Source organism: Nannobrachium achirus, assembly GCF_963921795.1.
Source record: "Nannobrachium achirus genome assembly, chromosome: 12".
Taxonomy (NCBI): Eukaryota; Metazoa; Chordata; class Actinopteri; order Myctophiformes; family Myctophidae; genus Nannobrachium; species Nannobrachium achirus.
This window is the reverse complement of record NC_137832.1, coordinates 23,216,282-23,243,780: the sequence shown is the minus strand read 5'-3', so window position 1 is coordinate 23,243,780 and position 27,499 is coordinate 23,216,282. Positions and strand designations below refer to the sequence as shown.

The 27,499-nt window shown below is 42.7% G+C and overlaps 1 protein-coding gene across 1 annotated transcript; it reads right to left on the bottom strand.

Annotated features, from left to right (window-relative positions):
- Window positions 1-955: 955 nt before the first annotated feature.
- On the bottom strand, window positions 956-27,499 carry LOC308295106 (neuronal calcium sensor 1). The gene is made up of 8 exons (XM_080738073.1): window positions 27,421-27,499; window positions 19,886-19,910; window positions 11,206-11,344; window positions 5,373-5,451; window positions 3,990-4,078; window positions 3,812-3,889; window positions 2,536-2,638; window positions 956-1,050 (listed from the first exon to the last, which is right to left on the bottom strand). Exons 1-7 carry the CDS (start codon window positions 27,482-27,484, stop codon window positions 2,540-2,542), a joined length of 573 nt encoding a protein of 190 aa, XP_080594199.1. The 5' UTR covers window positions 27,485-27,499; the 3' UTR covers window positions 956-1,050; window positions 2,536-2,539.

Below are 27,499 nucleotides of genomic sequence, written 5' to 3'. Positions count from 1 at the left end.
ACTGGCACTAACAGGGAATGAAAAACATGAGTCCTCAAACATAGTAAAAGAGACCAAACAAAATTCCTCACTCGTTCAACATTCTGCAAATAAAAACAAAAAGGAACCAGCTCCTCAGAGAAAAAAACAAGATTACCCCTCCCACCCCACTATACCCTCAGGATGCAATTCATTTGAACACTTTCAATAAAAACATTTAACTTCAAACGTCATTCCCCTCTTATGAAGAAACGGCAAAGCATAAAATAAAATATTACCATCATATTTACATTAATAAAATATACACAATATGGCTGTATAACTTAAGGTTACGCCTGGTTTTCATCTTAAGTAATTTGCGCACTGGGTGTCTCGCACTGAAAATAGCCAATCTGCAAGCTCACAGCACGTTGCGCTCAGTGCATTGGGACGCAGTGTGAGCTTGTAGATCTAGCTATTTTTGGTGCGGGATACGACGCACAACCAAGAATAAATCAGGCGTTTAGTCTTCACACTGTCAGAAAAGAATACCTTTCTCCGGCTCTGCGGGGAGTCTCTCCACGGCGGTGAAGATGCAGTGAGTGCAGTGCAGTTCATTTCTGTTCAGGTCAAACACACATTTCCTGTGTGATATCAACCAGACACGCTACACCCTACTCTAAAAGGAAAGATCCTCAGGACTGTCCACAGTTCAGCCACAACACTGTATTTGCGGAAATTGCTCTTAATTGAAGTCCTAGGGCGTTACACAAATGCCACGCAGAAGTTTAGAAGCACAGATAAAGGACCGAGAGTTCACTTACTGTACATGTTTTTAACATTTCCTCTTTTTTTTTACTCCTCTGTGACACTGTAGGATATAGTTGTTTACCGTCCGTAGTTATAAATGACGATGTTGCGGTTAATGACACCAAATGCCATACGGGAGTGCAACGGAAACAAATGGTCTTCACGCAATCCCCTTCCAGGTGAGCAGGTAATATTGGAGGGCAGGTGGTGTGTGTCCTCGCATTGCAGGTGTGATGGTGCTGGATTGGTACATGATGTGTTTGACACTGGACTAGCACCCACCTGAGAAATAGGAAATAATGACAACCATAGAATTGATTATGCTGGGTAGGGCATTCACGAATAGTGATTTTTAGTATTCGAATTATTCGACCTCAAAGTATTCGAATAGTCGAATATTCGACAGGACTGGCCAAACTGTCAAATATTAAGTAAGCAAGAGGCGAACATTGTGAAAATAGCCGATCTACATGCTCACAACGCCTCGCGTTGCAAGGCGTTGTGAGCATGTAGATCTGCTATTTTCACAATATTTATCTGCGGAACCGAGTCACATTAAATGTAATGCCTACAATTCCAAGTGCTTGTCAGGGTTAACAAATTCATCCACCAGGGGCATTGACAACTCATTCTTATGACTTCCTATCTAGCCAAGCTTTATAAACTATATATTTTTTAAAGGGGGGAAAAAAAGCAAATATTCGACTTCAGTGAACAACGTCGAATAGTGACTTTGATATTCGAATATTTGGTGAATGCCCTAATGCTGGGTAGACTGGGTAGTATCACAAAACGCTTACATTTCACACATACAGTAAAATGTTGTTAATTTATCGATTTTGTAATTTGTGTGCAAATGTAACCGAACTGAACTCGTATAGTTAACTTAACACTGAGGATTTTACTGTGTTTATAAAAAACATGTCAGGCAGACTTCATCGCTGTTTTCCTAAGTTGCCCATTAAACGGTATTACTCCATTATGAAAGCATGGTCTCACAACTCATTCTCGCTACTCATTCGACCACATGTTGAGCAGGATGTCATCAACAATTGGCAGAGGGCAATGAAATCCATTAGTTTAGTGCAGGGGTCTTCAACAGGGGTTCCGGGACCCCTAGGGGGTCCTCAGAGTTACTGCAGGGGGTCCTCCAAATCTTTTTTTATATTAACCACTTGCCAAAAATAGCAGATCTACAAGAGCTTGTAGATCGGCTATTTTCGGCAAAGAGGTGTAGTCTAGAGGGGGAAAAGAGCAGACTAGTACAGAGTGAAAAGTCACGTTTTTTAAGTATTGACGGTTCAAGTGGTTAAATATCTGAAAACACAAATTGACATGCATCCAAAATACACTGATGATTGTGCTGTCAAACAATGAAACTATACGGAATCTATGAACAGGTTGTGGGGGTCCCTGCTTCATCTCTCTCTCAACTAAGGGGTCCTTGGCCTGAAAACGCTGAAGACCCCTGGTTTAGTGGGAGGGCTCTGAATCCATCTCCACTCAGCGCTGCACGACTGTTTGATTGCCAGCGTTCAAGTAGGGCATCTGAATGAATAATTCACAAACACAAACTGGGCGATGACAATGGGTTCTTCGTTTTCTAACCCAGCCCACGGTCTGAATATCCTGCTTTTTATAGTCTTCTCAGAATACATAAGGGTGAGCCAAGTATCATTATTAAGTGGGAGCACAGACTGGAAGTGAAAACAATCAGCGCGTCCAATTATGTAGTCACTGGATGGTTAACAAACACAAACCACTCACCGTCCTACACTAGACCATCGTAGAGTGATAGTGCTTGAACGATGGACGGATCTGCCTTTGACCCTTCCTGAAACTCTTGCAGGGTCAGCTTGCCGTCCGCATTCTGAAGCAAGAACAAAAGACAAAGGTGTGAAACTTAAAACGCCTCGATCAATTGAAGACGCTTATACACTTTATAGCCAGCAGGGGGCAAAAGAGGTTCTTAAGTTAGTAGTCACTTGACTTGTCAGTCCTGTTCCACACTGTTAGAGCGATCCAGCTCAATGCACTTGGACGGTAGCCCCCCTCTCCTCCACCCATACAAATGAAATGACTGAGCTGTGACTGCGTTGTAGGGCCAGTCCAATGGGCTGAGCTTGGCCAGGGGCGTCACACCAAATTCTGGGCCCTGGGTACAAGGGTTCACTGCGGGCCCCCCATGAATGTTAACTATTGAAAAATAGCAGATATACAAGCTCACAGCGCGGCACCGAGTGCCGCGCTGCGAGCTTGTATATCTGCTATTTTTGAAAAATCAGGAAAATGTGTGCAAGAAACCTATGTCAAGGACCCCCAAGATGATATGTATTTGGCCACGGACCCCGATCTCAAAATATTTAGTTCCAGGGACCCCCAGAAGAAAAAATTGATTTAGAAATGTTCGCTTAAAAAATACATATATTCAAAGATTTTCACACATTTTCACAACTTTTCAAAAATAGCAGATCTACAAGCTCGCAGCGCGGCACTCGGTGGCGCGCTGTGAGCTTGTATATCTGCTATTTTTCAATAGATAAAGTTATTAGGGCCCCTCCACCTTGGGCCCTGGTAACTCAGTCCCACTTTCCTACCCCTTTTGACGCCCCTGAGCTTGGCACTGGTGGGACATGCAGCTGACAACCACGCACCCAATCAGGCTCGGTCTCATCTTTCACTAAGCTGAGGAGGCTCGGGGAGCCGAGGGACTGGGCATTAGCACTCGACATCGGTAGCGGAGGAAGGTATCTGTGACGTTTACATACCGCAGGCAGAGTTAGTGACACTGCGGTGGCTACAGCTAACAGCTCTTAATTCTACAGTGCCAGAGTCAAGCCCCAAGGGTGGCAGTGGAAGGCACATTCAGTTATCTTCATTGCTAAATAAATAACCATTCCAGCAAGACTATCACAGCGCTTGTGTAATAGTGTTTCTTTTTAAATGGAATAAAAAAAATGAATGTTTCATGTTCGAATGTTTGAGCATGCAACTACTGCATTAATCCCCTTTTTTCTGTGATAAAGTGTTGGAAATCACTGACCTTGTCCATCATGGCAAAAATACGGTCCACTCGCTTCTCTGGAGTATTCTCCTCCTCTGGTAACTCTACAGTGTTCCCCTGGGAATGAAAAGCATTACATGATATACTCTCTATAGTCTTGTGGTAATTCATGTTCAAGTCAAATATTATTAAACAGTCAATGTTTGGTATAACTTACCACCATCTGATAGATGGCATCCACAATGTTCAGCATCTCATCACGAGTGATGTAACCATCGTTATCAAGGTCGTACAACTTGAAGGCCCCTGCATAGAGAAAATCACTTGAGTGGAAAATAGCTTTCAGTTTTGCCAGTGCACTGCAATGCAAAGTTCTAAAAGATGATTTTGTAATTGAGAAGGGAACAAACTAAGAGCTATATTTGTGTCCATGCCTTTACAGTGTCCACAAATCCCTTTAATTACTTCACACAAATGAAACATGTTGCTTTGTAAATCACACTGTCCCATTTAGGCCAGACATAGTTTTCTGAAAAACTTCAAATATTATTCAAAAATTACCAAAAACAAATATGTTGCTACATACTGTACAGTGTATCTTGTTATGTTGATGACAAGAGAATGCAGACCATGTTGTGGAAGCTAACCCTAACCCTACACCTAACTCTTAACCAAAATAACTATGCCTTATGATACCTTCATTTTAGAACGCATATTGATCCGCATCAGTTCAGAAATGTTGAGATTCAACATCTCCTTGGTTTACAGAAACGTACAATGCCAAGATTTTATTCTGACTGATTGGGTTGCTTTAACAGTGGAATTTGTGCCGGGACAAGAATTATATTTAAGGACCCCAATTCTCACATCAGGGGCCCTTGTCCCTGTGGTTATAACAGCCTGTTGTAGCCTTTCTTTCAGCCACCTTTTATTTGCTGTAGACCTCTTTGTTATGCAATGCATAACAATCAAGCCTGAATCCTGTCATTTGAGTGTCAAAATGCACTAGGCCGGGGGTGTAATGGAACAGGTCAAGCTCCTTACATCAGTGGTTTCTTTCCAAACCTTTTAGCTCGTGACCCTACTTTTAAATGCATTTTGAGAAGAAATAATGCTGCAACTTGTTCCAAAAGCTTTATACCCTGTATATACCGGTATATAAAATGGCACAATGCAACATACGGTAGCTCTGTTTACACAATGCTGTACCCCCTCCAACTGTATATATGTTCCCCATTTTCAACTGTTTTTATTTTATTTGTGACACTTGCTTTGGCAATGTAAACGTATGTTTTCTCATGCCAATAAAGCTCCTTTGAATTGAATTGACCCAAAAAGAGAATTTAGACGTTTGCCAGGGACCCAAGCTAACGAAAACAGCAGATCAACAAGCTCACAACATGTTGCTTCACGCCGCATTGTGATCTTGTAGATCGGCTATTTTCACGACTTCTTAAACATTTGTTTCTTAATTTATGGAATCTTTGATTTGATTTTTGAAAATATTTTTGAATAATAATAATTAAAAAACTTAATGTAGGAAACAAATCAAAACAAAGGGGCTCATAAAAATGGTACTGTTTGGGAACCAGTGCCTTACATCTCAGCTTCTCATCCAGGGTCCCCCGGGAGGTCACTGACAGGGCCTGGATGAACTCTGAGAACTCGATGCGGCCATCCTGCAGTGTGGCAGAAGGGGACAGCAAGAAAGAAAGACAGAACGTTAGATGGAAAGTGTAAGGGATTGGCACAACGACAAGAACACCTTACTTTGCTGTACTTTTCACCAACTCATTGCTGTTTTCTGCAACAACAAAATAAAATGGGGCCAGACGTTTGCTCCACGTACGTAAGCTGCTATTTCTGCCCCGCACCTGGCTCTCTCCCGAGGCTTAAAGATGTCACCTCTGGTCATTAGTAAGATGGATACTACTGGTTCACGGCAAAGTTAAAGCATGCACGGTTAACCACTGTATATTAGCGGCCAATATGTTTTTCATTGATTATACTGTACATAATAAATGGACTTCAGGGATAACACTATATGGTCAAATCTTTCTGTTCTCGTTTTGTTCTTTCTGGAGCAATTCATAATTTCTAGAATCCAGTTGGATTCCTGAAATCATAGCCTGCAGCATACTACTGAGTCTGGCATGATGTAAGAAATAAATATAAATGTCTGTTGAACACTGAGTAACTGAATACAAAATTAACCAGAAAAATAGTGGTTCAGTACAGAATAGATTAAAATTTCAAACCACCATTGTGATCGATGCTATTTAACAAAATCAACCAAAGCAATCTCTAACTCGTTCAAATGTGATCACAACAGTGCATGAAAAGAAATGCATTTCATGAATTAAATAAACAAAAACATCTTCTGAACCACAAATTGACTCCATCTTAATGGAGGTATGGTCTATTCATTACTTCACATACTGACCATATAGGGCCCAATTTATTCACATAACGAAGGCTGTTCCAGCATCCTGGACATAGGCCTATTAACAGGAATCATAAGGCCTGAGGCAAGCTATGACTCTTGTCTCCGCAGCAACCCCGAATCCTCTGCCAAAGGCCAGGCTGACTATCTTTCAGAGATCTGGCAAGCCAGCCATTGTTAAAGAGACAATGAACTGACAAATTATTGTGACTATAAAAGTCAGAAAAAAGAAAACCTATTACGATAACTGAGTTCTCTGGCCATAGGGTGCCTATCGCTAATGAAGGTCACGGATAAACATCAGGCGGAGGGCTTGTCTGATCTCCCCGACTCAAAATCAATATAATGCCTGTGGAGGGAGTGACAAACCATATGCCGCAGAAAAGGTTTGATTCGGTGGTTCTTGAAGAATAGCCGATCTACAAGCTCACAACGTGGCGTGAAGCGACACACTGTGAGCTTGTAGATCAAGACATATACACCATTCATATTAAATAATAAGCAGCTTAAGAGCTATTTTTAGTGCTTCGACATAAAATCATGAGCCATCAAGTTAAATCGTTGAAGGGAGAGACATCTGTGTTTTTGCAAAAAAAAGTAAGAAAAAATAACACCAACCTGACAGCATACAATTTACAGACATGCAAAGTACAAAGGGCTCAGACAGTACAGTAATTAAGGCAGCACAATGAGTAGCATTTCTATATTTGTTATGAGCAACAAGAGTACCTTCTGGTCCTTTCATTCTGTGAAACCAACCTACAGTTGACCAGAGAGTAGGTGGTCATGTTCTTGCACACTCACATGACCACTTATTAAAAGACCATTAAACTAGAAGAAGTGCTCTTCCGAGCACAGGTCTCCACTCTCCACCAGCCACGTGTCCTGGTGGTGGTATAATAGGCCAATGTAAAAACGGTGGCATGTGTTCTTCACCAATCTTAGGCCTTTCATGGCACCACCATGAGGCTGATTTGAACATTTTGTAGTGTAATTTCTTCCTTGGCCTTTTGCGAATATGCGTGCACAATTTCATTACAATTGCACGCTGTGTTTGATTTGAGGCATTTTGTTTGAAACGGATCAATCCTGCAAAGTTTGGAGGCCAATCTTAGCCAATCAGGATCGAATATTTAATACAGGACAGATCCGTCTTGATCATATGACTGTAGAGATACTGTGTACTGATTGTCTCCACCAGCCGAAGGCATGGGGGAGAGTATGTTTTCCCCTCCGTCCGTCCGTGCGTCCGTGCGTCCGTTACCAGCTAATCTCCGGCGCCGTTGGCCCGGTCGCTGCCAAACTGTGCACACACACTCCCTGGATACCAATTCAGAACCTCTGCCCCAAATATTTCACATGGGCCTGTTCTAGCGCCACCAGGAGGCCGACGTTTGCAAAACTAACTTTTGCCAGTACTCCTACAGATTTTGTCCAAAAATCACGCAAATCAGTAGACAGTATCTCTACAGTCATGTGATAGACATGGATGTGTGAGATTTTCCATATTCCATCCTGATTGGCTAAAACTGGCTTTCAAAGTTTGCAGGATTGGTCAGTTTTGAATAAAATGCCTGAAATCCTGAACGCAGTGTGGGATTTTGGTGAAATTGTGCATGCACATTCCCAATAGGCTGAGGAATAAATGGCAATTAAAAAAAATCAAATCAGCCTCATGGCGCTATAACAGGCCGATACATGTTTTCACCTATAACTCCACCGATTAGTGTCAAACTTTGTATGTGCACTCCCTAGAGGCCAAGGAAAAACCTTTTCCCTGCATTTTTTACATCAGCCTTTTTTTGAACAAAATGCCTCAAATCATCCATGCAGCGCCACATTGCCGTTAAAGGCCAAAGAAGGCACCCTTTTCACATTTAGCGCCACCAGGACCTACCTGACCTGGTGGAGACCTGTGCTCGGAAGAGCACTGCTTCTAGTTTGTGTTGATTTTGGGTAAAATCTGAAGGAGTAATATCCAAAAATGTGTCTTACATAAGTCGGCCTCCAGGTGGCGCTAGAACAGGCCAATGTGAAAAATGTGGGGCAGAGGTTCTGAATTGGCATCCAGGGAGTGCGCTTACAAAGTTTGAAACTGATCGGTGGAGTTATAGGTAAAACCACGAATCGTCCTGTTATAGCGCCACCATGAGGCTGATTTCAAAAATTTGAAGTGGCATTTCTTCCTCGGCCTAGTGGGAACCTGTGTGCGCGATTTCATGTTAATTGCACTCTGCATTTGTGATTTGAGGCATTTTGTGCGAAATGGACCAATCTTACAAACTTTGAAAGCCAATATCAGCCAATCAGGATGGAATATGGACAATCAGACAGATCCGTGTCGATCACATGACTGTAGAGATGCTGTCTACCGATTTGCGTGATTTTTGGACAAAATCTGCAGGAGTAGTGTACATAAATGTGTTTTGCAAACATCGGCCTCATGGTGGCGCTAGAACAGGGCCATTTGAAAAATGTGGGGCAGAGGTTCTGAATTGGAATCCAGGGAGTGTGTGTGCTCATTTTGGCAGCGTCCGGGCCAACAGCGCCGGAGATTAGCTGGTAACAAACTCGGAGGACGGACAGGCGGACGGATGCACGGACAGGGGCGAAAACATACTCTCCCCCTGCCTTCGGCTGGTGGAGACAACTAGAAGCAGTGCTCTTACGAACACAGGTCTCCACCAGGCCATGCGTCCTGGTGGTGCTACTGTATAATAGGCCAATGTAAAAAGGGTGGCATACCGGTATGTTCTTCACCTTAGAGCCTTCATGGCAATCGGACACTGCATGCATGATTTGAAGCACTGTGTTCCAAAAATGTGTTTTGCTAAAGTCTACCTGCTGGTGGCGCTATAACAGGCCAATGTGAAAAAGGTAGCATTTGTTCCTTGACCTAGTGGGAATATGTGTGGCAAATTTCACGGTAATCGCAAGCTGCGTTGATGATTTGAGGCATTTTGTTCAAAAACGTTTTACATAAGTCGGCCCAAAGGTGGCGCTATAAAAGGCTGATGTGAAAAATGCAGGGCAAAGGTTTATCCTTAGCCTCTAGTCTAGGGAGTGTGCTTACAAAGTTTGAAACGGTGGAGTTATAGGTAAAACCACAAATCTGCCTGTTATAGCGCCACCATGAGGCTGATTCAAAAATAATTAAGTGGCATTTCTTCCTCGGCCTAGTGTGTGTGTGCGATTTCATGATAATTGCACTTTGCGTTTGTGATTTGAGGCATTTTGTTCAAAACGGCTCAATCCTACAAACTTTGGAAGCCAATCTTAGCCAATCAGGATGGAATATGCAAAATCGGACAGATCCGTGTCGAACACATGACTATCAAGATACTGACTACCGATTTGTAGGATTTGTGGACAAAATCTGTAAGAGTAGTGCACAGAAATGTGTTTTGCAAACATCGGCCACTAGGTGGCGCTAGAAAAGGCCCATTTGAGAATGTGTGTGCTCACTTTGGCAGCGACCGGGCCAACGGCGACTGAGATTAGGTGCACACAAACTGCGAGGACGCACGGACGGACGCACGGATGCACGGACGGAGGGACGGACACACGGACGGACGAAGGGGAAAACATACTCTCCCCCATGCCTTCGACTGGTGGAGACAATTAACACTAACACTTTAAAGGATACCATTGCTTTTCCTAACTTCCCACATCAAACAACAACCTCATATCTCTTTATATCCGATGGAAGGAAGACCAACTACTCGCTACTTAAATACACATTTTTTTAGGGATGCCCCGATCATTTTTTTTGCTCCCGATCCGATTCCGATCATTTGATTTTGATCTTTTGGCAATGCATCAAAAAAAAAAAAGAAAAAAAGAAAAAGAAAAACACATTCACGATGTCCATTAACACATCTGCCGCCTTACACGTTTATAAACGTTCTATTTTGCCCAGCTATCTACCGCCTTACACGTTACTGTACGTTCTACCGTTTTTGGCCACTGGGGGGCACTGTTCACTAATATATGAGACAGCAATGTGTTCACAGCTCTTTGGGCAGCCTGTGATGCTGATAAAAAATTATAAAAATGTTATTCATGTAATCAGCTTTCTGCACACCTTCTTCAAGATGGCTGCCAAAATGGCCACCATCCACATGCTGTAATTGTTTGTGTGTGTTAATCTAAAAATAGATTTTTCTTGGGGTTGATTATATTTTTCTGCCAACTGCAAGGGGGCAATGGACATCTTCTGAGAGCTTATTTTTTTTCAAAAAATGTTTAATTTTTTTTTTATTTTCATTTAAATTTTTTGTAAAAAGCCGGGCAGTACTAAGATAGATTTTTTTTTAACCCTTGGCAGGCATTGTGTTAAGGTCGTTTTTTAAATTTAAATTACAGTATCCATTCTATCCAACGTGGATATAGCTTCTCGTGTTGCGGCAACCACACTCGTTAAACTGACACAATATGTCCAAATATGGGCATTCCCAGATATGGGCTTAATATTGATGGCATAAAAGTGATTCTATTGTATGGGAATTCCCAGATATGGGCTTAATATGTATGGGCATAAAAGGGATCCTATTAGTGTGGTTGCCCTAACAGGGCATCATCTGGGAACCAGATGTAGAGGTCAGCTCCATATATGGAGATCTAGGTGATGATCCAGTCGTCTCCAGCTCTCCACGTATAGATATCCAGGGTTTGATCTTTGGATGAGGTGATGTCACAACAATGTCATGTCACAATGTCAACAATGTGATGTCACAACAATGTGATGTCACAATGTCAACAATGTGACAACAGCTATAGACTATAGACATTGAGGCGTTACTTAGCCTACTTACTCACTTTTAATTGCGACATATGGATCGACCTATGGATAGATCTTTTTCTCCCGATTCTGATCCAATCACCCCGATCCGATCTCCAATCACCCGATGCGATCGGGACATCCCTAATTTCATAATATTTTTATTAAATACAATTTAATGTAGAACATAATGTAAAACAGGGCAAAAACCTTATTTTCATCAAACACGTTGAAGACGAAGGAAGCAAATTTAGTTGGATCTCCAAAGGGGAAGAACTGTTTATAGATCTTCTGGAAGCCCATGGCATCTAGCTGCCCACTTGGACAGTCCTTGATGAAGCCTTTGTACCTGAGAGGAAAAAAGAAGGAAACATAAGGAATTCATAACAAATCTTTTATAATGCTAGGAGTACAAAGAACTAGAGTGAAACTGGAGATTCGTTAAATTATTAATGACTTAGACTACAGCTTGTTTGTAGCTTGTACAAGCATTACTGATCCATTTTGATATAGCATGCCAGATCAAAAACGTACAGCACAAATCTATTTGTCAGGTTAGAAGATAAGACGAACACGCTAATCCAATAGTGGGAGCAGAGAGTGTTTAAATCTAATCAAATTACACTCCAGTCTTCTCTTGATATAGCTGTAATATGCATAACTGATAGATAGGCCTATGAGCTTCCTACAGCCCCTGGAGATGGCCTATCTAGAGAGTGACTTAACATCTCAGTTCTGTCTAAATATAGAAGCATTTCATAAGCAATTTCAAGCACAGTCACTCAAAGGTAGGCAATTTCCTCGTACGGCTCAATACAGAAACACTGCATTAGCGGTGGTCCAGGGAAAAGGGAAGAAGGTGTCGAGAGAAATAGAGAATGTGGATTTGGAGGAGATGGAGGAAATTGACAGAGATATAATAATAACCTGTCTAGTAAAAATAAAAAGAAGGGGGAAAAAAACAGCCTCCTCATCAATGTAATGGTAAGTTCAAACGGTTAGCTTTACTTGCTCATCTGTGATTGAGTCAAGGCGGTCCAGAATGAGGCTAGGCTGTAATTAAGGCCAGAGAGAGAGAGAGAGAGAGAGAGAGAGAGAGAGAGAGAGAGAGAGACAGAGGAGTCTAATGGAGAATGACGCCCAGGATAGATCTCTTCCCTCTTACGGTCTAGCTGGCTCCTCACTATAAAACTCTTTACTTTTAATCTGCCTGGTAGATAATGAAGGCAGATCCATGCAAAGAGACGGAGAAAAGCTCGGTGGAACAGCTGGGAAAAGGCAGTTCAGCAAGGAGAGAAGGGAACCATGTAATTTTCATTGTCTGATGATATACCGAGAAATTAACGCTTTGGCTGGGACTACATGGAATGAATTGGTATTCAAATTGCAGGATGCACAGTGGATAGTATACTATAATCCAAACATGACCTATTTGACCTGATTATTTGTCTCCCTGTCTCTGTTTCTAAATGTCCCCTGAATGAAGAATGGTGTTTCATGTCTGTAATGGAGTTGTCAGTCTCCCACTCTGGAGACCTCGATTAAAGGGAAACAGGGGGAAGGTATCAGCAAGGGCGAGCTCCCAGAGTGTCCACGACCGCAGACGCGTCCTCCCCCCACACCCCCGCCGTTGTGCTCAAACTCGTTGGGAAAAACGTGCACGCGGCATCTCACCAGCGTCGCACCGTCTTTCCGTGAGAACGCCAGGACGGGAGGACGGAGCGGTTAGCATCACCAGCGTCGCTCCGTCCTCCCGTGAGGACGACGGGCGTCCTCAGGGGAAGACTGTGCGTCGTCAGGTTAGCATGTCACCAGCGTTAGTTTTACTGAGGTTAGGGTTAGGTTTAGGCATAGTTTTACTGAGGTTAGTGTTAGGGACCGGGGTTAGGTTTAGGCATAGTTTTACTGAGGTTAGGGTTAGGGACCGGGTTAGGTTTAGGCATAGTTATACTGAGGTTAGGGTCAGGGTTAAGGTTAGGTTTTGGTGGCAGGTCCTCCCGTACGGGATGTTAAACTGGCAGTCGCCACTGTGTACAAGTCCGCGGAGTATAGCGTATCGTCCACAGAAAGGCCGCGTCTAAATCCACGTTCCGTCCGCGGATAGGGCACGTCTGATTCGCGTTCCGTCCGTGAATAGGGCGCGTCTCGCCCTTCCTCGAAGGTATTGTCAGTGTCACTGTCCCTCTTCGGACACAACTGCAATCTGAATGAATGAATAAAATCAATAAATCATAGCATCTGCCACCTAGTTGAGTAAAATGCGGATGACAGTGATTTTGCTACTAGCCATTTAATGAATGCGAAAACTCTCTACACTGACACTTGCTAAAATCAAATACCCACATTAATCCCCATTTCCCACCGTTAATCTCCTGCATTAGACAGGCCTGCTGGGTGCAAGAATTAGTGCCTGCATTTTAAAGTATTTCTGTGATACTGTTTAACCTGTTTCTTTTATCCAACCCCTTAATTGGCAGACTACAGACAAAGATCTGTAACGCTAATTAAGAGAACATGTAATATACGTATGAAGTAAAACATATGGTACACTAAGTAACACATTTTGTGTGATCTCAATGTAAGAAAGATACACAGTGGGCATGTACAGTATCATTATTCATTAGGGAGCCAGCATAAAGATAACATATTTATTACTGGCGATGGCTTCTATTACTTGGCAACTAATGTGGTTGTTGTTGCTAAAGTGTTGTGCAGGACATTTTCCTCTGGCTGTCAAGTTGGCAGAAACATCACAGTGCCATGGCATTCTGTTAGTAATTCCAGGTGGGTCCCAAGCATACTAATGATGTTCTCTTAGAAGAGAATTCAGGGGCGTCAATTGGGTATGGCAGGGGTATGCAGCTACCATACCCTGGGTCCAGGGGGGAAAATAAACGTTACTTTTAAATATAAATCCATGAATGTCTCTTTGTCTATCTGTGCTGGTTATTATGTTGTTAAATTACAGTAAAATAACTACAAATGCAACATTTAACAAAATGGTTACTTTAACAAGGTATTATAACTAGTAAGACACCTGAGGGTGGAATGCGACCTCAGGGTGACATGCGACCTCGCCCTAAAGGGCGAGTTCGCGCCAATTTTTGACTATCTGGCCAACCACAGCATTTCTCTGACGATTCTAGTTGTTGTCATTCTGGGGGGAGTTTGTTCATGTTTTTGTGAGGGTATCAACCCTAGGAGATACGGGGAGAACATGCAAACTCCACACAGAAAGGCCCTATCGCCAACCCCACCTAGGGTGTGAGCGATAGGGCCTAAACATGGAGATGTGGAGAACACTATATATGGAGATAGTCCAGTCCATCATGTCATATGGGACTACCGTCATAGACAGTAGCCATTGTTAGGCCGGAGTCAATGGCTGTCTGTCTGACTGTCTGTACAGGAAGTGATGTCACATGACATACTTTTTATGCCCATATACGAGTCATTCTGTACCACATCTCCATGTTTAGGCCAAACAGGTTCGCTCCATTTCTCCATGTATAGGTGCAAATGTGCAACGTCGAGCTTGACAAGGAGGATACCACACATTGTACCTCATCCACCCTTTCTTCTCTCTCCTTTTGGTATCTTTATCCTCCTCCTCCTTTTTTTGAGCGGTGCTAACCGCTCCTATAGACCGCTTTTTTACCAAAACTATGATGTCACAAACGATGATGACATGAGTTCGCTAGACCAATGAAACACTTCGATTCTGTTGATCTGTCCATGATGTCATAGTCACAGAGGCACTCGATTGGTTCACCCTGATTTAGAACGCGTTTAGGCTGCGTAAAATACGTCATAACGCGTTTAGGCCGCGTAAAATACGTCATAAAAAATTATTGAGCGGTGCTAACCTTGAATTTCAAAATTATATTAGCTGAATATCACTTATAAGCGATAAAATAACCACACTTTTAGACAGACAGACTGTGGAAAATCTTACAGGTTATAAATGATAGGCAGGTAATACAAGTTTAAAATACAAATGAACAGACTTTTGAAAAACTAAAATATTCATCTTCTGGCCTCTTCTCGCCTCTCTGGAGGCCTCTCTGGAGGTAAATAAGGTCACTTATCATTACACTATGACACTCTTACAAGCTACAATCCGTAGCTTGGTCAACTAACTGATGAGAAATGACAAAAAAGACTTATATAGTCTGAGCAGACCTCTAGACTGACATCATACACAACAAAAAGAATATTGCCATGCATGCCTATCAACACTGATTTGCGCAGGAATTAGTTTGCACCGCTCACTTCGCACTGGTGCGATTTTTTCTTTTTTATTCTTCTCTTTTTTTCACAGCCGCCCCCATATTTAATTTAGAAAATATATATTAAATTCTAAGAACGTTTCGAGTACCAGTTTGATACAAGAGCGAATAAGCGCTACACTTCTGGAATCCTGTGCGTCGACTTAAAGTCGGATCCAGGCCTAATAACTTTATCTAGCCGCCCCGTTGCCACCTCCTTGTTACATTTTCTTTTCTGAGACACATTGTACCTCATCCACCCTTTCTTCTCTCTCCTTTTGGTATCTTTATCCTCCTCCTCCTTTTTTTGTCTTTCTTAGTCTTGTGTATCCTTCTCTTTTGGCTACTGTCTATGACGGTAGTCCCATATGACATGATGGACTGAACTATCTCCATATATAGTGTTATCCACATTTCGTGTAGCCGCCCCGTACAGGAAGTGATGTCACAACTCGCTGACATCACACTGACATCACTCCCGTACAGAAGGAAGGTTACAGAAGGAAGGTTACGGAAGGAAGGAAGGAAGGAAGGAAGGAAGGTCACTCAAGCGACACAGTTTTTCAGACTATATGCGACCTTCGGTCGCAATTATATTTCTCCCCATCTTGACAAAATGGTATATTCCCAGGTTCCGCAGGTCAGCTGCACAGGTGCAATTCATTATTGTTCATTGTGGCACGTTTACTAACATGCCAAGTTTAGCTGCACTTGAACAATCATTCCAGGCTGCCATATCCAGCCCAAGAAACCGTAGAAACGGGGGGGGAAATAGAATGTACTTCTTAAAATAAATGTATCATGCATGTTGCTAAGGTATGGCAACATGACTGGTGTCTTGCGCGCGCGTGCAAGACACCAGTCATGTTGCCATACCTTAGCTTTTTCTGAACTGACGCCACTGAGAGAATTAGAATGGAGCACCAATATAATGCGCAACACGGGCGTTCATCTAAGTATGCTAATTCATCTATATCTATGCCTCTAATTGCACACCATCTGGTATTTCTCCTGGTGTAATGTCATCTCATCCCTCACACTCGGACATGCAGCGTGATTGCCGCAGACCTTCTAGTACAGAACAAAGCTCTGTGGCGACTGGCGAGACAAAATCACTTTAAACCCAATTTATACGCTATTTGTGTCTGCGTACTGTAAGAAAAAATGGTCTGAGTGTTAAAAATGGATCCCAAATGGATCCTTACGTTTCTCAGAGTGAGGCTGTAGTCAGACCTGCTCGTAGCCCAGTGTGTGTAGGCTGACTCAGGCTGCTGCTATGTGACTGTGAGCAGGGGCGTCACAAGGGGGGGAAAAGTGGGACTGAGTTACTAGGGCCCAAGGTGGAGGGGCCTTAATTATTTTATACTTTAGCTATTGAAAAACAGCAGATATACAAGCTCACAGCGCGGCACCGAGTGCCGCGCTGCGAGCTTGTAGATCTGCTATTTTTGAAAAGTCGTGAAAATGGGTGTAAAATCTTTGAATATATGTATTTTTTAAGCGAACATTTGTAATTCAAATTTTGCTTCTGGAGGGGTCCTTGGAATGAAATATTTTTAGATGGGGGTCCGTAGCCAAATATATATCATTTTGGGGGTCCTTCACATGAAAAGGTTTGAGCACCACTGACATAGGAACATAGTTAAAAAATATTTTTTTTAAATATTCAGCTTGTATATCTGCTATTTTTCAATAGTTAGAGCACAAAATAATGCGTAATAATGCGTTCCCAGTTCCCCCTATGAAGAACATTCATGGGGGGCCCACAGTGAAACGTTGTACCCAGGGCCCAGAATTGGGTGTGACACCCCTGAGTGTGAGTGTGAATGTGCCGTGGCTCCTTCCTTCCCTCCTAAGTGAGGCCATGAACAGTAGCAACCAGCTCGCTCGTGAGGCGTCGCTATCCTTTCATGCATGCAGAGTCAGGTCACGATTAAAGCTAAGCCAAGGCTGGAGCCAGGGACGTGCTGGCCATTGGGAAAAGCGGGACAACTCCCGAACGGCTGGTTCATTCCCAGGCCGGTCCAGGCCGGCCATTAGGAAAAATAAATTAAAAAAAATTCGGCTTTGTTCCATTTTGGGGGCTGGGCGGCCAACAAAGTAAATCGTCACTGTCGGGCAGAAACCTTGTATCTCCAAGTTTCAAATTTGTAATTTTTTTTCGCAAAGCAAAGCCCTGCTTCATCATACAAGGCCGTTGCACAAAAGTAGTGAAAACAGCAGATCTACAAGCACTTGTTGATTGGCTGTTTTCACTAGTTTAAATCATTTTTTAAATGATAAATACAAAACAAACGGTTTTGGACATACAAGGTTTCCACCCGACAACAACGAAATATAACTCATGTAATTGGCCCACTGGCTTGTCACTTGTCATGATCTGAAATGGCAAATCTTTGAGTAGCAGCAGCGCTATAGAGAGAGATCTCTCGCTATAGAGAGAGATCTCTCTCTATAGTGCGCAATGAGGGCCTCTCCAACTCTTTTTCCCGGGCTGAATCGGGGGCCCAGCACGTCCCTGGCTGGAGCACTGAAGTGTGCTCTTCGTTTAAGCTTGGGTCATCATCATAATGGTGATGAAACGTCTCTTGGCCCCGTGCCTCTCGCTGTGTGTAACTGCGCCTGTGCTTACCGTGCAAAAATGTATGTGCAGAGCAGCATACCTCAACTGTTAATGAGTCTCATCAACCCGTGACCCCACTGTTCTGCCACTTGCCCCCGGGCCAGAGGTTTTGCTGTTAATTTAATATGTAGAATCTTGACATGTTACAATAAGTATACTGTGGCTCTGTTGGGAGGAAACCTTGTATGTACAAAACCGTTGTGACTTTTCAGTAATAGTAATAACCTGTGTTCCAATAGATCGTTCGAATGTGGTTATTATTTACTCACATTTACAAAGAAAAAGAAAAAAAAAACATAAAAAACGCAAAATACATGAAATATGGATATACAAGGTTTCTGCCTGAAAGTGACGTTAATTTTATAATAGGTACAGGGTAAGCACAAAAGCAGAGAAGAAAGTGCTGTCTTCTGCTCATTGATTAGGCCATACACAGATGAATGGACACCATGTAGGTATTTCACAGTTAGTTACACACATCAACAACCTTATGGAGCCTCTGTCGCCATGGAGTTAAGTGGCTAAAAGAAAAATGGCCGGGGCCCTGCATGCTGCAAACTGAGCAAAAAGGTTGTTGATGAATGCATCATGGAAGTGCTACTACTGCATCAGTGTTATCAGGCTTCAAGGTCACTCAGTCTTGGTATCATCAAGGCTTCGAAGTCACTCTATTTTCAGAAGATGTCTTGTCTTCGATGTGTGGGAGAAAACAGCTGGCTTCAAATAAACTATCTAAGCCCCTTTTCCACTGGCCCAACACCACACCACTCCACACCACACTGCCCACTTGTGCCAGGTTTTCCACTACAAGGACCTGGGTAGAGTGGTGTGAAAGTGGTACTAAACGTGGTACTAAAAAGTATCCAATCTAGAGTAGGTCTGAGCTAGGCCAAACAGAGCCAAACACTTCATAATGACTGATCACTCATTGAAGGGGAACACACACTGGACGCGGAGGCGACGCGGAGGCGACGCGGAAGCGGCGCGGCAAAACATACAGCCCCATTATTTTCAATGAACTAACCCACACCAGCGGCGTCAGACGCGCGCAGCCGCGGGTCTGCCGCCTCGCCTCGCCTGCCGCGCCGATACGCCACTGTTCTATTTTTCCAGCGTTGCCGTGCGGTGAACATGTTCTCCCATGGTTCTCCCCACCGGAGGAAATGGATGTGCTGACAGTGCTGTGTGGCAGCACGCCGCATCCAGTTGGGGTTACCGCGCGGCACTTCACGTGCGTCGCGACGCTGCGCAGCCGCCCGCGTCCAGTGTGTGCTCCCCTTGACTTTTCATTTAGACCACCAGGATATAGTAATACATGATAATAGATTCTATTGTTGTTATAACCACTATTATAATCTATTATAGTGTATTATAATTATCATAGTAATACATTAATACTTTATAGTGTGTTATAATCACAGTTATAATCCATTATAGTGTATTATAATTTAGGATAGTTGTAATACAAATTTATATTGTATTATAATCACAGTTAAAAGGGTCAATTTGTTTCTTACCGATAGGGGTACTTTTGTGTAATGGAAAAAAGTAGATATTTTTATTTGGTGTGGTGTGGTGTGGTGTGGTGTAATGTGGTGTGGTGCTAAAGCTGCAGTCGAAAAGGGGCTAAAAACACTTAAAATATTTCATCCTTGGGGTGGTACAGCACTGACCATATTCCTACTTGTTAGTCGCAAGGACCAGTCGCAAGGACCAGAGTTCCAATCAAACTCCCATTATGTCTTGCCTGTCTCTCTACACTCTCTTCTCTAAATAAAGCATAAAATGCCCCAAAAAGAAAATAAGTAAGTAAATCATGAGCAACAAATTATCAAAGTGAATAGTCAAGTGGGCCAACTTAAGACCCAGGCTCCTCCAGATCTTTTGCCAGAGAAGACATCTCAGCATACAGCTCACTTCACCTCACTACTGTTCAGGCAAAGGGAGGAATGGATGAATGCGGTAATGGAGGAAATCATCATAAAAAATGTATGCTTACCACTGTTGTACTTCTTTCTCTGTAACTGCAAGAGAAATGAAGAGTGACATTAGCTTTGACAGGAAAACTTTGGGTGGCCTAGAACAAAATGTTGCTTGCTATTGTTAGAAGCAACAGTAACAGCCAAGTAGTCAGATCGTTGATCATCTTGGCCTAATCCTTTCTCACAGCTACCATCATCTTTTAAAGTGAACCAAAAAAAAAAATGAATCTGTGTTATGAGACGCGGGAAAAAGTACTGTCAAACTCAAAATGCAAACTTGTCAAATTCACACCTTGCTCATTAACTCCGATTGATGCTTAGTGGCGTTGGTGTCGCACAGCAAAAATATTATAGATCTACATAAAATACTATACATGTATAACTCGGGCTTCACATGATAATCACATGGCTCTTAGTTTACAGGTAGAGCAATAGACAAGGGACAACTTCTGATATTTACATACTAGTCAATATCTAAACAACAATGACTTTTTGACTCTTGTCATTTATTAAAAAAAATACTTAAAAGGAGAACTTTTGAAAAGGTGACCCTATAGGTAGCAGAATGGAAATGTGACAGTGATACAATCACCAGTGGAGGAAGCCGCTCGATGTGATATATTTGCAATGCTATGTATGTCTCTACTGTAAAAGGTAAAAAAATTATGAATATGAATATGTTTATTAATGATATACTGTAACAAGTATCATTGTATTTGTTTATAGTAGTAGTTAGTTTGGGTGAGTTTGCCAGGGTGGACCTATTTCACTCCATAAAACTCAAAGCTCAAATTGAATGTGTATTGAAGGGCAGATTTAGCTGTTCAAACACCTTTTCCCAACATTTATAAAATGTTTTCTTGTTTATGAGTGCAGATAAATTCTCCCACACCCCACGCCCCACAGGTCGTATTGGGGGTGGGACAGGTTTTCTAACCTCCCCCAAATGGAATGTCCGTATCTCCTCTCTCACCTTTCTCTATCCACATTCGAATGACATGCTATTTCAATAACGCAACCGGCTCCTCTTATCATCATTGTTCTCTATGGCCCCCCAGGGACCCTTGGGAATTCTCTGGAAGAACTTGACTCTCTGATCAGCACATTTCCGGAGGATGGAAGACCCCTCATTCTACGGACTGCAGAGAAGTGTCTGCCTGTTACATCCCTTCTGTCTTCATTTGGCCTATCCCTGTCCCCTTCCCCTCCCACCCACAAAGCGGGTAATGTACTGGACCTTGTGTTCAGAGCCTGCTCTCCCTCTAATCTCTCTGCTACCCCTCTAAAATACTCCGACCACTAACCTTCTCCCTCTCCCTCCATACCCTCATACCTAAACCTTCTCACCCTCTGACCGTCACCACTTGACGCAAACTGAAAACTCTATCCTTCCTCTCTCTCCTCATCCATTCTCTCTTCTCTTCCCACCTCCGATGCCCACCCGACACTGCAACATCGTCCTTTCTCTCCTCTATCTCCTTTGCGTTTGACCATCACTGCCCTCTCTCTTCCAGGCCAGCACGCCCAAGTCCGCTGGCCCCCTGGCTATCTGAAACCCTCAGAACTGAGCGAACACCTCTCAGGGTTGCAGAAAGGAAGTGGCGCTAGATGAAGCAACGAGACGACCTCTCCCAATTTCACTCTCTCCTTTCTATCTTCTCCCTCTCTCTATCCACTGCAAAATCCTCTTACTACCACACCAAGATCCAATCCTGTACCTCTAACCCAAGGAAGCTCTTTTCCACATTCTCCACCCTCCTTAAACCCCCCCCCCCCACAACCTCCTAACCTGGAGTCCCCCAGGGATCTGTACTTGTACTTTCCCTGTACACAAAATCCCTTGGTGCTGTCATCTATGCTCACAATCACTACTACTGTAGCTCTCTCCTCACTGGCCTCCCGGCATGTGCACTTAAGCCTCTCCAACTGATCCAAAATGCAGCAGCACCATTGGTCTTCAACCAGCCAAAATTCTCACCTCCATACCTCCAAAGCCTGCATCAACTCCTACAACCCCACCCATTCACTCAGATCAGCTAACACGGGGATGCTGACAGAACCCTTGCTAAAAACCCCAGGACAAAAATCCACTCGTCCTAGACAATTCGCCCTCCTGGCCCCCAAACTGTGGAATAAACTCCCTGTCGCACTTAGAACTACAGACTCACTCCAATAGCTTCCGCCGTGGCCTGAAGACTCACCTCTTCAGACACCACCTAAGCCCATAGCACTTACCGTAGCATTCGCCTACCCTCAATGATCATACATGAAAGCTAGATAGCATTTTTAGGTTTTACATAAGGTTTTTTTACTGATTAGGTGCTTGGTCTATCTACATTTCTTTTTCTCTTTAGGGATGCACCGATATATCGGCCACACATCGGTATTGGCCGATGTTTGCCATTATCGGTCAATATCGGTATCGGCAAATAAAGCTGACATGGTGGCAGTAGCCGATGGCAGTAGCCGATATTTATCTGTTGTTGATAAGCATACATTTTGCGCTGGCTGTGTTGGTGTGTTGGTTATCTGCAGTCTACCAAGAGAGTATATTCTGAACAGTTATTTCTTATTGTTGATTTATTTGTTTCCCTGACCCAAAAGGGGGAAAAAAACACCAAAACCGAAATAAAATAATATCGGTATCAGTATCGGCTATCGGCTAAATTGTTATTTTAAACATCGGTATCGGCCAAGAATTTCCATATCGGTGCATCCCTAATTACCTTGCTTATTGTAAATCACTCTGGATTAAGAGCGTCTGCTAAATGCCTGAATTGTAATTGTAAATTGTAGTCCCATTGATCCTAGAAGCACCAACCACACGTTTTTAACTCAAATATTGTACCTCCACTGAGCACCTAGTTACTCTCTCTTATACAGTATCTGTTAACCTGCCTTTAATAAATTATCCAAGCAGTAGTAGTCAGGACAACTGAAAACAACATGCAAGGAAATAGAAAAGACAAATAATGTGGAAGAAGGAATGAAGGTCAGGCAATAGATTAATAAGGGAGCCGGATGTGTTATGCCCACACATTTTCATCTTCCAGTAACTAATCAAGCAATCCCTTCCGGGTTCCCCCCTGACTCTTAACTCTCTTTCTCAAGTAACCAAAAGCAATTTCACTCCTCTCAACCCCTGGGCATACAGCTAAAAACAAGCGCTGGAAATCAATGGCATTGGTTTAACCTGGTGGTCCGATGGGAGAGGCAGTCTGAATATAAGCTGCTCGGATAAAGGACCTCTATTACCACCTATGTTGATCATGATTACAGAACCAAGAACCAAGTCACCTTATGCCCGCCAATCTACTCTAGCCCAGTGGTTCTCAACCTGGGGGTCGGGACCCCCAGGGGGGTCCCCAAATTATTTTGGGGGGTCCCCAGATGATTAACTTAAATTACCAGCCAAATTTAAATATGAATGTGCGCTTATAACGCCAGGAAATAGCTATATTTTATCATCATGATCACATTATTTTCAAAGCCAGGTTGATATACCATACCACAAGATTCACAAGATTCAAGGATGGGACGATGACATCGCTCCCCATTGACATTGAATGGGAGACCCGCGGGCCGCCATCTGAGCTCAATACTGTTCAATTCGTGCTTGATCGTCTAAAACCACCATCGGTATGGGCACCGGAACGTATACAGATGCCACACAGAAAGTTTCCGAATCAAAATCCGACCTAGTGAAGCTGCGTAAGGGTCGGATGGTTTGCATTGAGCCTAGCAGCTAGCAGAGGCTAATATAAACAGGAAGACCTGGTTTAAAGGTGACGTCATAATCGTATCCTTTTTTTTCACGGTTCACGTGTTGATACCATCCGAAGCTAAGCTAACCATTTCGCTCCGTCTATTAACCCAAATAAAAGCTTAAACAATGCTTTTATATAAAAGTCGATTAAAGTCGCTTGGCAGGGAAGTCCATAGTGAGATAGTTGATCTGAAAGTCGACCGGCGCTAACTGAGTTAATGTGCAACATTGTTTTCTCACTCAACCGTAAACAAACCAGCGTAACGTTTAAGTGTAGGGTATCTGCACATTCTAATGAGGACTTTTAAATACCTCTAAAATTACAAATTAAACATTGGCCAAATTGTCAAATATGAGAGGCAGAAATTGTGAAAATGGCAGAAATTGTGAAAATAGTCAATCTACATGCTCACAAGCATGTAGATCTGCTATTCTCACAATAGAACCGTATAATGGCTCAACTCTTTCTCACATAGTAATGGCTCAACTCTTATAGTGCTCGTCAGTGTGGGGGGGTCACCACACCAGTTAAAATATGATTCTTTTGGGGGTCGCGGCCTGAAAAGGTTGAGAACCACTGCTGTAGCCTGACGTGGGCTGAAATCCCAGTCAATGGGTTAGCGGAGGATCTAACTCATGAATCTGGATTCTGGAACAAAAATCGAAAACTGCAGGTCTAGTCAACTCTATAGTTCTTTTATTCATTGCTTGTGCATTTTATTCTCTTATTTTATTTATTATTGCATTCATGTGTCCTTTTAAATTGTGTTTATTTTGCACGTCTCAATGCTCTTAATGTCTTAATGCTAAATGTTTTGCATAAACTAGCAAATTGAATTGCCTAGTTGTTGAAATGTGCTACCGGTATATGCAAATAAACTTGCATTGCCTTGCTTAATGCAGTGGGGAGCAGAAGAATACAGAGGCTATCAATAAGGTAGCCAGGTCAGGTATACAGGACATACATTCTGGCCTCAATTTGCTTTGCTCAGCGTTTCAACCAGGACGCCCATCATGTGACCCATTCCTAGGCAGTACTGTAAATGCCAGCCAGGGTCAATCTCACGACTGACAGCCAAGGCAAGCAACCATTAAATTGGCCTAAAAAGTCAATGCAGTCAAAAAATGGAGGCAATTCACCAAAGCTAAAACAATTTCATCAGAACATATTACATAACTCAGAGGCAATGGTCGGTAATGTAATCAGCCTATGCAGGAAAGAACAGTGCCCACTCCCTGCCTGCTGGCCCTAGTAGGGTATAGCTATGATCTACAATGCTCCAACTTGCATTCTGTCACTACTGAGACCTTCTATATATGGATCTGACAACTTACAAGAGATTTTTACTTAGTTATAAAATAGCCGAGCTTGAAGATCTGCTAATTTTGGCGCACGCCATGGCATGCAACTAAGCATAAATCAGACTTTGCATTGCCACTCCAATAGCCGAGCTTGAAGATCTGCTAATTTTGGCGCACGCCATGGCATGCAACTAAGCATAAATCAGACTTTGCATTGCCACTCCAATACATAAACCTACTCTACACCCCGTGGTCAGTTTAATAGCACGGTTGGTCTTTCCATGCGATTCAAGACTACTAATTTGGTACACAATTTTTTAGTTGAGGTAGTCTAGCTTCAAGCACAAGTACTGTAATATATATATATAGATAAAAAAAATCTACTTTGCTTTCACTGGGAGCATGAAAACATTAGCTAATCTAAGTCTCAGCTTTGGTTTGTTTCCGAGTAGGCAAAGGTAACCGTTGCCATGGTTCATAACCAAACTAATAATGATTAGCTCATAAGGGTGTTTCAGCATTTCCAAAACTTCCACAAGAGGAGGGAATAGATAAGAAATAGCCAGTAGAGAAAGTTAAATCAACCTACCTACCCACAATGTTGAGAGGAATAGCAGCCCCCCCCCCCCCCCCCCCCCCCCCCAGGGAGCATTAATTACTGGGGACATTTTAACTTTTATTTTCTTGCCACTGAGAACTCAACACAAATGGCTAAGCTTTTACGAAGTCCCGACTCCCCACTCTCTCTGTCGACAATCAAACAGAAACAGTAGACAACGTGAAAGAAAGAGTCAATGGGATACAAGGGAGAATTTGAAATGATAAAGGTTCACGGTCAAACCAGACCAGAGCAAGGTAGACTGACCAATGATCATGCTGTCAGGGGAATCTCGGTGTCTCTCTAAGCAATGCTAACCAGATAACATCCTAATGATACTATTCCATTCCCTGCTCAAAGAGGGTAATTAGGAGATAAAGGCAGAGATATGGGTAAAAGGAAGAGAGAGAGAAAAGGAAGAGAGAAGGATAGACAGAGAGAGAGATGCAGCCAGGCATGACCAAAGAGATGAGAGAAAGAAAGAGCAAGAAAAGGATAGTAGCAAACACCCCATCTCAGCACGAAGCCCAATCTTTCTCCACAGTAATTTCCTGCCACAACAGCCTTCCTTCGTTTGTACCACGGAGACCCACCATGCAAAGAACACTGTTATTAAGCAGCCGTTGGCTGTCAACTCCCACCCAGCACCTGCACACTGCAGCACAATAACAAGCAACGGGAATAACAAAATAACAGATTCATATATATTATTTATTTATTGCTCATGTCTGAACAATGGTCACAAAAAGTATTTGTATCTGACTCATTACCATGTATATTGAAAGGAACAACAGGCCAGATAATGGCAGAATTGGCCTATTCTTAACACTGTCATTTTGGAGTGCTGTAATGCCTCAAGTGAGACAACCCACTTTGTAATCTGAATGATTCTCTCTCTTTCTCACATCATCCCTATCATTCTCCAGACTATGCTGTACAACTAAACATATTATGCCATAATGTATTCTTGAAAAAAATATGTGAAAATAGTACTGCTTTTTATCATTTAAGCTGCAAGCGTAACTAATGATGCAAAGGCTTCAGACAGTGTCTCCATATTCATCACTTGATTCACTTCAGCATGATTTAAAAAACTTTCGCTAAACCCAAAACAATCAAAATCAAAGTGATTTTTTATATCTGCAGAGCCAGCTTATTCCCTGCTGACAATTATAGCATTAGTCTGCAAATAATGATTCTGCAGACATTGCATGAATTGGCTTAGAATCTCTCAATACAATTCATGCCTGCAGTCAGGCCTTCACACCTGTGAGAAGTACAACTGGCAGAATGTAGTCTAATTTGGAAAATGTAACATAACATGTTATACTACGCAATACTGGCACAGTACGTTTGACGACCAAAAAATAAACCTTCTTGATTCTATGTGACACTCAAAACAGGGGACATGGTGATAGCTGTGTTTGCTTCCTTGACATTGCCTGGTTTAAAGGAGTAGTTCAACCCCAAAATGACTTTTTTTTCTATTGATTACTCATGCCATGGAGAGTAGAGCTCAATAATATGTTTTGGTTTTTGTCACATTCCTAAGACAAAAATTTGATTCGAGTAAATTTACCCCCATTGATTCCGGATGGGGACCCGTTTCGAAACGGGTCCCCATCCGGAACGAATGGGGGTAAATTTATTGTTATCACATTTTTGTCGTAGGAATGCGACAAAAAACTAAAAATATTATTGAACTCTACTCTCCATGGCATGAGTAATCAATAGAAAAAAAGTCATTTTGGGGGTGAACTACTCCTTAAACTTGTAAGTTTAAATTGCACTGCATTGACTAATAGCTCAACAAGGAAAGGACAGGAAGTTTAAATTGCACTGCATTGACTAATAGCTCAACAAGGAAAGGACAGGAAGCTACTCACAGTAGGTTTTCCTTGTCAGCTCCTCCACCACCTCGGGTTTGAGCTTGCTGTTTGATTTTCCCATTGTCACCTCTCCTCC